Source organism: Nerophis lumbriciformis, linkage group LG07 (assembly GCF_033978685.3).
Source record: "Nerophis lumbriciformis linkage group LG07, RoL_Nlum_v2.1, whole genome shotgun sequence".
NCBI lineage: Eukaryota > Metazoa > Chordata > Actinopteri > Syngnathiformes > Syngnathidae > Nerophis > Nerophis lumbriciformis.
Window position 1 is genome coordinate 51,167,501 of NC_084554.2, and position 14,041 is coordinate 51,181,541.

At 34.5% G+C, this 14,041-nt stretch overlaps 1 protein-coding gene across 3 annotated transcripts in view; it reads right to left on the minus strand.

The window, feature by feature from the left end:
• The window catches only part of gyg1b (glycogenin 1b), a 41,211-nt gene that overhangs the window by 3 nt on the left and 27,167 nt on the right, over window positions 1–14,041 (minus strand). For 2 of the 3 annotated variants that reach the window (XM_072913424.1, XM_072913425.1), the window contains exons 5-8: window positions 10,409–10,535; window positions 615–820; window positions 484–545; window positions 1–349 (exon numbers count right to left, since the gene is read on the minus strand). The exon at window positions 1–349 is cut by the window's left edge and continues 3 nt beyond it. In XM_072913424.1, coding sequence (XP_072769525.1) covers window positions 182–349; window positions 484–545; window positions 615–820; window positions 10,409–10,535 — 563 coding nt within the window. In that variant the 3' untranslated portion in view covers window positions 1–181. The remainder of the gene's footprint in view (window positions 350–483; window positions 546–614; window positions 821–10,408; window positions 10,536–14,041) is intronic. The other variant, XM_061964689.2, reaches the window with a different exon arrangement.

Genomic DNA, 14,041 nt, shown 5'->3' on the forward strand with positions numbered 1-14,041 from the left:
TGTTTTGTTCAAAGTTATCTGGAAGAAACATCCTGGTCAAGAAGAAAAACAAAACATGCTGTTTGCTCACAGGTGCTGTAAACATGTCGTCAGTCCAGTTGGAGGGAAAACATGATATCATTTAAAAAAACACTGCATTTAGCACAACGTTAGCACAAGATGGCGGTGGAGAAGTAATATCTTATTTGAGGAAGGTGTCGAGCTTCCTCTTGATGTTGTCGAAGGAGTCCTGCCCCATGTAGTCCGCCTGACCCTGCTCCCATTTCTGCTTGCGCTCCTCCGACGACAACTGTGGCGAGGACAAGTGCAGCGCCTGTGCGAGGCACGCCAGGCTCTCCTCCTCGTCCTCCTGAACAAAGCGGGGAGAGTGCGTGAGCGAGGCCGGAACACGCGGGCGACACTTAAGCAGCGTGCGCAAGCTGCGGCGTGAAGACGGCGAGGAGGTTTGAGCTGCTACTGCGTGAAAGCCGCTGCCCTGCGTACCTGTGTGCGCTCAACAGTGACCATGAGACCACGGCGCAGGTTTACCGGGAAGACGTCCTCCGCCAGGAACACACAAGATAAACAATCATGTTGACGCCACTCCGTGACGCCGACCGGCCGGCGTGTGCTCACCTTCTCCGCGCACGCCGCGTGGAAGGGCTGATCGCCGTACTGCTCCTGCAGCATGGGCACCACGCTGCCCACGTACACCGACCACCAGTCCAGCAGGAAGGAGGGCTGGGCGCCGCCCGCCATCTGTTTGGCGGCGACGTCCAGCCCGTGACTCCACGGCTTGGTCTTTCCCAGGAAGTGGACCACCTTGGCGTTGGCGCCGTAGCTGGAACGACAGCGTCGCTTTTTAAGCTGGCTTCTCTGCCTGACCAAAACTGGCCGAATATATCGCCATCTTAAACATAACATGCACAGTGTTTACTGGCATTTACCTTTTTCCTACGCTTTGAATCCCTGCGACATATAAAACGGTGGGGCTAATTTATGATATTTTTTTGTTTGATTTCAAATAGTTTGAAAACAAAATAACAAGCAAACACACTGAAAATGTATGTTGTTGTTTGTGCTATAGTGCCAGGTGCTGCAGTGTCCTTCAATTTAGTGCTTTCAACCTTCTAGTCATCCATATTAGAATAAAACTAGTGTGATTAGTAGAAGATTGACAGGACGTACACAATGACAAAAAATATATTTAAATAAAACTAGTGTGAGTAGTAGAAGATTGACAGGACGCACACAATGACAACAAAGATCTTCAAATAAAAATAGTGTGACGAGTAGAAGTTTGAAAAGAGATACACAATGACAACAAAGATCTTTCAATAAAACTAGTGTGACTAGTAGAAGTTTGACAGGACGCACACAATGACAAAAAATATATTTAAATAAAACTAGTGTGACTAGTAGACGTTTGACAGGACGCACACAATGACAACAAAGATCTTTCAATAAAACTAGTGTGACTAGTAGAAGTTTGACAGGACGCACACAATGACAAAAAATATATTTAAATAAAACTAGTGTGACTAGTAGACGTTTGACAGGACGCACACAATGACAACAAAGATCTTAAAAATAAAACTAGTGTGACTCGTAGAAGTTTGACAAGAGATACACAATGACAACAAATATCTTTAAATAAAGCTAGTGTGACTAGTAGAAGTTTGACAGGTCGCACACAATGACAACAAAGATCTTTAAATAAAACTAGTGTGACTAGTAGAAGTTTGACAGGACGCACACAATGACAACAAAGATCTTCAAATAAAACTAGTGTGACTAGTAGAAGTTTGACAAGAGATACACAATGACAACAAAGATCTTTAAATACAACTCGTGTGACGAGTAGAAGTTTGATCAGAGATACAGAATGACAACAAAGATCTTTAAATAAAAATAGTCTAATGAAAAGTTTGACAAGAGATACACAATGAAAACAAAGATCTTGAAATAAAACTAGTGTGACTAGTAGAAGTTTGACAGGACGTTCATGCACAATGACAACAAAGATCTTCAAATAAAAAATAGTCTAATGAGAAGTTTGACAAGAGATACACAATGACAAAAAGATCTTTAAATACAACTAGTGTGACTAGTAGAAGATTGACAGGACGTACACAATGGCAACAAAGATCTTTAAATAAAACTAGTGTGACTAGTAGAAGTTTGACAGGACATACACAATGACAACAAAGATCTTTAAATAAAACTAGTGTGACTAGTAGAAGTTTGACAGGACGCACACAATGACAACAAAGATCTTTAAATACAACTAGTGTGACTAGTAGAAGTTTGACAAGACGCACACAATGACAACAAAGATCTTTAAATAAAACTAGTGTGACTAGTAGAAGTTTGACAAGAGATACACAATGACAACAAAGATCTTTAAATAAAACTTGTGTGACGAGTAGAAGTTTGATAGGATGCACACAATGACAACAAAGATCTTTAACTAAAACTTGTGTGACTAGTAGAGGTTTGACAGGACGTAAACAATGACAACAAAGATCTTCAAATAAAACTAGTGTGACTAGTAGAAGTTTGACAGGACGCACACAATGACAACAAAGATCTTTAAATAAAACTAGTGTGACTAGTAGAAGTTTGACAGGACGTACACAATGACAACAAAGATCTTTAAAAAAATAGTCTAATGAAACTTTTGTCAAGAGATAAACAATGACAACAAAGATCTTTAAATAAAACTAGTGTGACTAGTCGAAGTTTGACAGGACGCACACAATGACAACAAAGATCTTTAAATAAAACTAGTGTGACTAGTAGAAGTTTGACAAGAGATACACAATGACAACAAAGATCTTTAAATACAACTCATGTGACGAGTAGAAGTTTGATCAGAGATACAGAATGACAACAAAGATCTTTAAATAAAAATAGTCTAATGAAAAGTTTGACAAGAGATACACAATGAAAACAAAGATCATGAAATAAAACTAGTGTGACTAGTAGAAGTTTGACAGGACGTACGTACACAATGACAACAAAGATCTTTAAATAAAAAATAGTCTAATGAGAAGTTTGACAAGAGATACACAATGACAACAAAGATCTTTAAATACAACTAGTGTGACTAGTAGAAGTTTGACAGGACGCACACAATGACAACAAAGATCTTTAAATAAAACTAGTGTGACTAGTAGAAGTTTGACAGGACGTACACAATGGCAACAAAGATCTTTAAATAAAACTAGTGTGACTAGTAGAAGTTTGACAAGAGATACACAATGAAAACAAAGATCTTGAAATAAAACTAGTGTGACTAGTAGAAGTTTGACAAGAGATACACAATGACAACAAAGATCTTTCAATAAAACTAGTGTGACTAGTAGAAGTTTGACAAGAGATACACAATGAAAACAAAGATCTTGAAATAAAACTAGTGTGACTAGTAGAAGTTTGACAAGAGATACACAATGACAACAAAGATCTTTCAATAAAACTAGTGTGACTAGTAGAAGTTTGACAGGACGCACACAATGACAACAAAGATCTTTAAATAAAACTAGTGTGACTAGTAGAAGTTTGACAGGACGCACACAATGACAACAAAGATCTTTAAATAAAACTAGTGTGACTAGTAGAAGTTTGACAAGAGATACACAATGACAACAAAGATCTTTAAATAAAACTTGTGTGACGAGTAGAAGTTTGATAGGATGCACACAATGACAACAAAGATCTTTAAATAAAACTAGTGTAACCAGTAGAAGTTTTACAGGACGTACACAATGACAACAAAGATCTTTAAATACAACTAGTGTGACTAGTAGAAGTTTGACAAGACATACACAATGGCAACAAAGATCTTTAACTAAAACTTGTGTGACTAGTAGAAGTTTGACAGGACGTAAACAATGACAACAAAGATCTTCAAATAAAACTAGTGTGACTAGTAGAAGTTTGACAGGACGCACACAATGACAACAAAGATCTTTAAATAAAACTAGTGTGACTAGTAGAAGTTTGACACGACGTACACAATGACAACAAAGATCTTTAAAAAAATAGTCTAATGAAACTTTTGTCAAGAGATAAACAATGACAACAAAGATCTTTAAATAAAACTAGTGTGACTCGTAGAAGTTTGACAAGAGATACACAATGACAACAAATATATTTAAATAAAACTAGTGTGACTAGTAGAAGTTTGACAGGACACACACAATGAAAACAAATATGTTTAAATAAAACTAGTGTGACTAGTAGAAGTTTGACAGGACGCACACAATGACAACAAAGATCTTTAAATAAAACTAGTGTGACTAGTAGAAGTTTGACAGGACGCACACAATGACAACAAAGATCTTTAAATAAAACTAGTGTGACTCGTAGAAGTTTGACAAGAGATACACAATGACAACAAAGATCTTTAAATAAAACTAGTGTGACTAGTAGAAGTTTGACAAGAGATACACAATGACAACAAATATATTTAAATAAAACTAGTGTGACTAGTAGAAGTTTGACAGGACACACACAATGACAACAAATATGTTTAAATAAAACTAGTGTGACTAGTAGAAGTTTGACAGGACGCACACAATGACAACAAAGATCTTTAAATAAAACTAGTGTGACTAGTAGAAGTTTGACAGGACGTACACAATGGCAACAAAGATCTTTAAATAAAACTAGTGTGACTAGTAGAAGTTTGACAAGAGATACACAATGAAAACAAAGATCTTGAAATAAAACTAGTGTGACTAGTAGAAGTTTGACAAGAGATACACAATGACAACAAAGATCTTTCAATAAAACTAGTGTGACTAGTAGAAGTTTGACAGGACGTACACAATGGCAACAAAGATCTTTAAATAAAAAATAGTCTAATGAGAAGTTTGACAAGAGATACACAATGACAGCAAAGATCTTTAAATAAAACTAGTGTGACTAGTAGAAGTTTGACAGGACGCACACAATGACAACAAAGATCTTTAAATAAAACTAGTGTGACTAGTAGAAGTTGGACAAGAGATACACAATGACAACAAATATATTTAAATAAAACTAGTGTGACTAGTAGAAGTTTGACAGGACACACACAATGACAACAAATATGTTTAAATAAAACTAGTGTGACTAGTAGAAGTTTGACAGGACGCACACAATGACAACAAAGATCTTTAAATAAAACTAGTGTGACTAGTAGAAGTTTGACAGGACGCACACAATGACAACAAAGATCTTTAAATAAAACTAGTGTGACTCGTAGAAGTTTGACAAGAGATACACAATGACAACAAATATATTTAAATAAAACTAGTGTGACTAGTAGAAGTTTGACAGGACACACACAATGACAACAAATATGTTTAAATAAAACTAGTGTGACTAGTAGAAGTTTGACAGGACGTACACAATGGCAACAAAGATCTTTAAATAAAATTAGTGTGACTAGTAGAAGTTTGACAAGAGATACACAATGAAAACAAAGATCTTGAAATAAAACTAGTGTGACTAGTAGAAGTTTGACAAGAGATACACAATGACAACAAAGATCTTTCAATAAAACTAGTGTGACTAGTAGAAGTTTGACAGGACGTACACAATGACAACAAAGATATTTAAATAAAAAATAGTCTAATAAGAAGTTTGACAAGAGATACACAATGACAACAAAGATCTTTAAATACAACTAGTGTGACTAGTAGAAGTTTGACAGGACGCACACAATGACAACAAAGATCTTTAAATAAAACTAGTGTGACTAGTAGAAGTTTGACAGGACGTACACAATGGCAACAAAGATCTTTAAATAAAACTAGTGTGACTAGTAGAAGTTTGACAAGAGATACACAATGAAAACAAAGATCTTGAAATAAAACTAGTGTGACTAGTAGAAGTTTGACAAGAGATACACAATGACAACAAAGATCTTTCAATAAAACTAGTGTGACTAGTAGAAGTTTGACAGGACGTACACAATGGCAACAAAGATCTTTAAATAAAAAATAGTCTAATGAGAAGTTTGACAAGAGATACACAATGACAGCAAAGATCTTTAAATAAAACTAGTGTGACTAGTAGAAGTTTGACAGGACGCACACAATGACAACAAAGATCTTTAAATAAAACTAGTGTGACTAGTAGAAGTTTGACAGGACGCACACAATGACAACAAAGATCTTTAAATAAAACTAGTGTGACTAGTAGAAGTTTGACAAGAGATACACAATGACAACAAAGATCTTTAAATAAAACTTGTGTGACGAGTAGAAGTTTGATAGGATGCACACAATGACAACAAAGATCTTTAAATAAAACTAGTGTAACCAGTAGAAGTTTTACAGGACGTACACAATGACAACAAAGATCTTTAAATACAACTAGTGTGACTAGTAGAAGTTTGACAAGACATACACAATGGCAACAAAGATCTTTAACTAAAACTTGTGTGATTAGTAGAAGTTTGACAGGACGTAAACAATGACAACAAAGATCTTCAAATAAAACTAGTGTGACTAGTAGAAGTTTGACAGGACGCACACAATGACAACAAAGATCTTTAAATAAAACTAGTGTGACTAGTAGAAGTTTGACACGACGTACACAATGACAACAAAGATCTTTAAAAAAATAGTCTAATGAAACTTTTGTCAAGAGATAAACAATGACAACAAAGATCTTTAAATAAAACTAGTGTGACTCGTAGAAGTTTGACAAGAGATACACAATGACAACAAATATATTTAAATAAAACTAGTGTGACTAGTAGAAGTTTGACAGGACACACACAATGACAACAAATATGTTTAAATAAAACTAGTGTGACTAGTAGAAGTTTGACAAGAGATACACAATGACAACAAAGATCTTTAAATAAAACTAGTGTGACTAGTAGAAGTTTGACAGGACGCACACAATGAAAACAAAGATCTTTAAATAAAACTAGTGTGACTAGTAGAAGTTTGACAGGATGCACACAATGACAACAAAGATCTTTAAATAAAACTAGTGTGACTAGTAGAAGTTTGATAAGAGATACACAATGACAACAAAGATCTTTAAATAAAACTAGTGTAACCAGAAGAAGTTTGACAGGACGCACACAATCACAACAAAGATCTTTAAATAAAACTAGTGTGACTAGTAGAAGTTTGACAAGAGATACACAATGACAACAAAGATCTTTAAATAAAACTAGTGTGACTAGTAGAAGTTTGACAGGACGTACACAATGACAACAAAGATCTTGAAATAAAACTAGTGTGACTAGTAAAAGTTTGACAAGGGATACACAATGACAACAAAGATCTTTGAATAAAAAATAGTATAATGAGAAGTTTGACAAGAGATACACAATGACAACAAAGATATTTAAATAAAACTAGTGTGACTAGTAGAAGTTTGACAGGACGCACACAATGACAACAAAGATCTTTAAATAAAACTAGTGTGACTCGTAGAAGTTTGACAAGAGATACACAATGACAACAAATATATTTAAATAAAACTAGTGTGACTAGTAGAAGTTTGACAGGACACACACAATGACAACAAATATGTTTAAATAAAACTAGTGTGACTAGTAGAAGTTTGACAGGACGTACACAATGGCAACAAAGATCTTTAAATAAAATTAGTGTGACTAGTAGAAGTTTGACAAGAGATACACAATGAAAACAAAGATCTTGAAATAAAACTAGTGTGACTAGTAGAAGTTTGACAAGAGATACACAATGACAACAAAGATCTTTCAATAAAACTAGTGTGACTAGTAGAAGTTTGACAGGACGTACACAATGACAACAAAGATATTTAAATAAAAAATAGTCTAATAAGAAGTTTGACAAGAGATACACAATGACAACAAAGATCTTTAAATACAACTAGTGTGACTAGTAGAAGTTTGACAGGACGCACACAATGACAACAAAGATCTTTAAATAAAACTAGTGTGACTAGTAGAAGTTTGACAGGACGTACACAATGGCAACAAAGATCTTTAAATAAAACTAGTGTGACTAGTAGAAGTTTGACAAGAGATACACAATGAAAACAAAGATCTTGAAATAAAACTAGTGTGACTAGTAGAAGTTTGACAAGAGATACACAATGACAACAAAGATCTTTCAATAAAACTAGTGTGACTAGTAGAAGTTTGACAGGACGTACACAATGGCAACAAAGATCTTTAAATAAAAAATAGTCTAATGAGAAGTTTGACAAGAGATACACAATGACAGCAAAGATCTTTAAATAAAACTAGTGTGACTAGTAGAAGTTTGACAGGACGCACACAATGACAACAAAGATCTTTAAATAAAACTAGTGTGACTAGTAGAAGTTTGACAGGACGCACACAATGACAACAAAGATCTTTAAATAAAACTAGTGTGACTAGTAGAAGTTTGACAAGAGATACACAATGACAACAAAGATCTTTAAATAAAACTTGTGTGACGAGTAGAAGTTTGATAGGATGCACACAATGACAACAAAGATCTTTAAATAAAACTAGTGTAACCAGTAGAAGTTTTACAGGACGTACACAATGACAACAAAGATCTTTAAATACAACTAGTGTGACTAGTAGAAGTTTGACAAGACATACACAATGGCAACAAAGATCTTTAACTAAAACTTGTGTGAATAGTAGAAGTTTGACAGGACGTAAACAATGACAACAAAGATCTTCAAATAAAACTAGTGTGACTAGTAGAAGTTTGACAGGACGCACACAATGACAACAAAGATCTTTAAATAAAACTAGTGTGACTAGTAGAAGTTTGACACGACGTACACAATGACAACAAAGATCTTTAAAAAAATAGTCTAATGAAACTTTTGTCAAGAGATAAACAATGACAACAAAGATCTTTAAATAAAACTAGTGTGACTCGTAGAAGTTTGACAAGAGATACACAATGACAACAAATATATTTAAATAAAACTAGTGTGACTAGTAGAAGTTTGACAGGACACACACAATGACAACAAATATGTTTAAATAAAACTAGTGTGACTAGTAGAAGTTTGACAAGAGATACACAATGACAACAAAGATCTTTAAATAAAACTAGTGTGACTAGTAGAAGTTTGACAGGACGCACACAATGAAAACAAAGATCTTTAAATAAAACTAGTGTGACTAGTAGAAGTTTGACAGGATGCACACAATGACAACAAAGATCTTTAAATAAAACTAGTGTGACTAGTAGAAGTTTGATAAGAGATACACAATGACAACAAAGATCTTTAAATAAAACTAGTGTAACCAGAAGAAGTTTGACAGGACGCACACAATCACAACAAAGATCTTTAAATAAAACTAGTGTGACTAGTAGAAGTTTGACAAGAGATACACAATGACAACAAAGATCTTTAAATAAAACTAGTGTGACTAGTAGAAGTTTGACAGGACGTACACAATGACAACAAAGATCTTGAAATAAAACTAGTGTGACTAGTAAAAGTTTGACAAGGGATACACAATGACAACAAAGATCTTTGAATAAAAAATAGTATAATGAGAAGTTTGACAAGAGATACACAATGACAACAAAGATATTTAAATAAAACTAGTGTGACTAGTAGAAGTTGGACAAGAGATACACAATGGCAACAAAGATCTTTAAATAAAACTAGTGTGACTAGTAGAAGTTTGACAGGACGTACACAATGACAACAAAGATCTTTAAATAAAACTTGTGTGACTAGTAGAAGTTTGACAGGACGCACACAATGACAACAAAGATCTTTAAATAAAACTTGTGTGACTAGTAGAAGTTTGACAGGACGTACACAATGACAACAAAGATCTTTAAATAAAACTTGTGTGACTAGTAGAAGTTTGACAGGACGTACACAATGACAACAAAGATCTTGAAATAAAACTAGTGTGACTAGTAGAAGTTTGACAGGACGTACACAATGACAACAAAGATCTTTAAATAAAACTTGTGTGACTAGTAGAAGTTTGACAGGACGTACACAATGACAACAATGATCTTTAAATAAAAATAGTGTGACTAGTAGAAGATTGACAGGACGCACACAATGACAACAAAGATCTTTAAATAAAACTAGTGTGACTAGTAGAACTTTGACAAGAGATACACGATGACAACAAAGATCTTTAAATAAAACTTGTGTGACTAGTAGAAGTTTGACAAGAGATACACGATGACAACAAAGATCTTTGAATAAAAATAGTCTAATGAGAAGTTTGACAAGAGATACACAATGAAAACAAAGATCTTTAAATAAACGTCTCCATTGGGGATTTGTGTCAGCTGTTGGGAGCTCAGCATGGAAACTCAAACCTGAAGACTGTGGAATCCAAACTGGATGACAGCGAGCCATTACACGATCATGTGACCTCTGACGTCACAGACTGGTAGTACCATTTGTGGCCACACCATGACGCTGCTGCGCCACGTTGACTTACCGCCTGAAGGCTGGCAGGTAGGTGTAGATGGCGATGCTGCTGAGGTTGTAGATGAAGGGAAGGTGCCTGGACATGTCGCCTGTTGGCCAGTCGCTGAAGAAGTCGTTGAGGACGCCTTGGTCTCCACCTGGTAACACACCTGCATTTAGTCTTCTGATTAAGTTCTCACCTGCATTTAGTCTTCTGATACACTAACAAGCGCTCCAAACTGTCCTTGCTAATGTTAGTCAATTATATTTTGCTACTTGACGCAATGTTTACTGTTAGCATGTTGAAGTTAGCATGCTAGCTTTTTTTTTCTTTCTAGCTAATTTTACAGGTTATGACCTCGGATTCTTATATTTTGCTACTTTACAGATGCTAACGGTTAGCATGTACGCACGTCCTGTCAAACTTCTACTAGTCACACTAGTTTTATTTAAATATATTTGTTGTCATTGTGTGCGTCCTGTCAAACTTCTACTAGTCACACTAGTTTTATTTAAAGATCTTTGTTGTCATTGTGTGCGTCCTGTAAAACTTCTACTAGTCACACTAGTTTTATTTAGAGATCTTTGTTGTCATTGTGTACGTCCTGTCAAACTTCTACTTGTCACACTAGTTTTATTTAAAGATCTTTGTTGTCATTGTGTACGTCCTGTCAAACTTCTACTAGTCACACTAGTTTTATTTAAAGATATTTGTTGTCATTGTGTGCATCCTGTCAAACTTCTACTAATCACACTAGTTTTATTTAAAGATCTTTGTTGTCATTGTGTGCGTCCTGTCAAACTTCTACTAGTCACACTAGTTTTATTTGAATATATTTTTTGTCATTGTGTGCGTCCTGTCAAACGTCTACTAGTCACACTAGTTTTATTTAAAGATCTTTGTTGTCATTGTGTACGTCCTGTCAAACTTCTACTAGTCACACTAGTTTTATTTAGAGATCTTTGTTGTCATTGTGTATCTCTTGTCAAACTTCTACTAGTCACACTAGTTTTATTTAAAGATCTTTGTTGTCATTGTGTGCATCCTGTCAAACTTTTACTAGTCACACTAGTTTTATTTAAAGATATTTGTTGTCATTGTGTACGTCCTGTCAAACTTCTACTAGTCACACTAGTTTTATTTAAAGATCTTTGTTGTCATTGTGTGCGTCCTGTCAAACTTCTACTAGTCACACTAGTTTTATTTAAAGATCTTTGTTGTCATTGTGTGCGTCCTGTCAAACTTTTACTAGTCACACTAGTTTTATTTAAAGGTCTTTGTTGTCATTGTGTACGTCCTGTCAAACTTTTACTAGTCACACTAGTTTTATTTAAAGATCTTTGTTGTCATTGTGTACACCCTGTCAAACTTCTACTAGTCACACTAGTTTTATTTAAAGATCTTTGTTGTCATTGTGTACGTGCTGTCAAACTTCTACTAGTCACACTAGTTTTATTTAAAGATATTTGTTGTCATTGTATGCATCCTGTAAAACTTCTACTAGTCACACTAGTTTTATTTAGAGATCTTTGTTGTCATTGTGTACATCCTGTCAAACTTCTACTAGTCACACTAGTTTTATTTAAAGATCTTTGTTGTCATTGTGTGCGTCCTGTCAAACTTCTACTAGTCACACTAGTTTTATTTAGAGATCTTTGTTGTCATTGTGTACATCCTGTCAAACTTCTACTAGTCACACTAGTTTTATTTAAAGATCGTTGTTGTCATTGTGTACATCCTGTCAAACTTCTACTAGTCACACTAGTTTTATTTAAAGATCTTTGTTGTCATTGTGTACGTCCTGTCAAACTTCTACTAGTCACACTAGTTTTATTTAAAGATCTTTGTTGTCATTGTGTATCTCTTGTCAAACTTCTACTAGTCACACTAGTTTTATTTGAAGATCTTTGTTGTCATTGTGTACGTCCTGTCAAACTTCTACTAGTCACACTAGTTTTATTTAAATATATTTGTTGTCATTGTGTACGTCCTGTCAAACTTCTACTAGTCACACTAGTTTTATTTATAGATCTTTGTTGTCATTGTGTACGTCCTGTCAAACTGCTACTAGTCACACTAGTTTTATTTAAAGATCTTTGTTGTCATTGTGTACGTCCTGTCAAACTTTTACTAGTCACACTAGTTTTATTTAAAGATCTTTGTTGTCATGGTGTACGTCCTGTCAAACTTCTACTAGTCACACTAGTTTTATTTAAAGATCTTTGTTGTCATTGTGTACGTCCTGTCAAACTTCTACTAGTCACACTAGTTTTATTTAGAGATCTTTGTTGTCATTGTGTATCTCTTGTCAAACTTCTACTAGTCACACTAGTTTTATTTGAAGATCTTTGTTGTCATTGTGTACGTCCTGTCAAACTTCTACTAGTCACACTAGTTTTATTTAAATATATTTTTTGTCATTGTGTGCGTCCTGTCAAACTGCTACTAGTCACACTAGTTTTATTTAAAGATCTTTGTTGTCATTGTGTACGTCCTGTCAAACTTCTACTAGTCGCACTAGTTTTATTTAGAGATCTTTGTTGTCATTGTGTATCTCTTGTCAAACTTCTACTAGTCACACTAGTTTTATTTAAAGATCTTTGTTGTCATTGTGTACGTCCTGTCAAACTTCTACTAGTCACACTAGTTTTATTTAAAGATCTTTGTTGTCATTGTGTACGTCCTGTCAAACTTCTACTAGTCACACTAGTTTTATTTAAAGATCTTTGTTGTCATTGTGTACGTCCTGTCAAACTTCTACTAGTCACACTAGTTTTATTTGGAGATCTTTGTTGTCATTGTGTATCTCTTGTCAAACTTCTACTAGTCACACTAGTTTTATTTGAAGATCTTTGTTGTCATTGTGTACGTCCTGTCAAACTTCTACTAGTCACACTAGTTTTATTTAAAGATCTTTGTTGTCATTGTGTACGTCCTGTCAAACTTCTACTAGTCACACTAGTTTTATTTAAAGATCTTTGTTGTCATTGTGTGCGTCCTGTCAAACTTCTACTAGTCACACTAGTTTTATTTAAAGATCTTTGTTGTCATTGTGTACGTCCTGTCAAACTTCTACTAGTCACACTAGTTTTATTTAAAGATCTTTGTTGTCATTGTGTGCGTCCTGTCAAACTTCTACTAGTCACAATAGTTTTATTTAAAGATCTTTGTTGTCATTGTGTACGTCCTGTCAAACTTCTACTAGTCACACTAGTTTTATTTAAAGATCTTTGTTGTCATTGTGTGCGTCCTGTCAAACTTCTACTAGTCACACTAGTTTTATTTAAAGATATTTGTTGTCATTGTGTGCGTCCTGTCAAACTTGTACTAGTCACACTAGTTTTATTTAAAGATCTTTGTTGTCATTGTGTACGTCCTGTCAAACTTCTACTAGTCACACTAGTTTTATTTAGAGATCTTTGTTGTCATTGTGTATCTCTTGTCAAACTTCTACTAGTCACACTAGATTTATTTAAAGATCTTTGTTGTCATTGTGTACGTCCTGTCAAACTTCTACTAGTCACACTAGTTTTATTTAAAGATCTTTGTTGTCATTGTGTATCTGTTGTCAAGCTTCTACTAGTCACACTAGATTTATTTAAAGATCTTTGTTGTCATTGTGTACGTCCTGTCAAACTTCTACTAGTCACACTAGTTTTATTT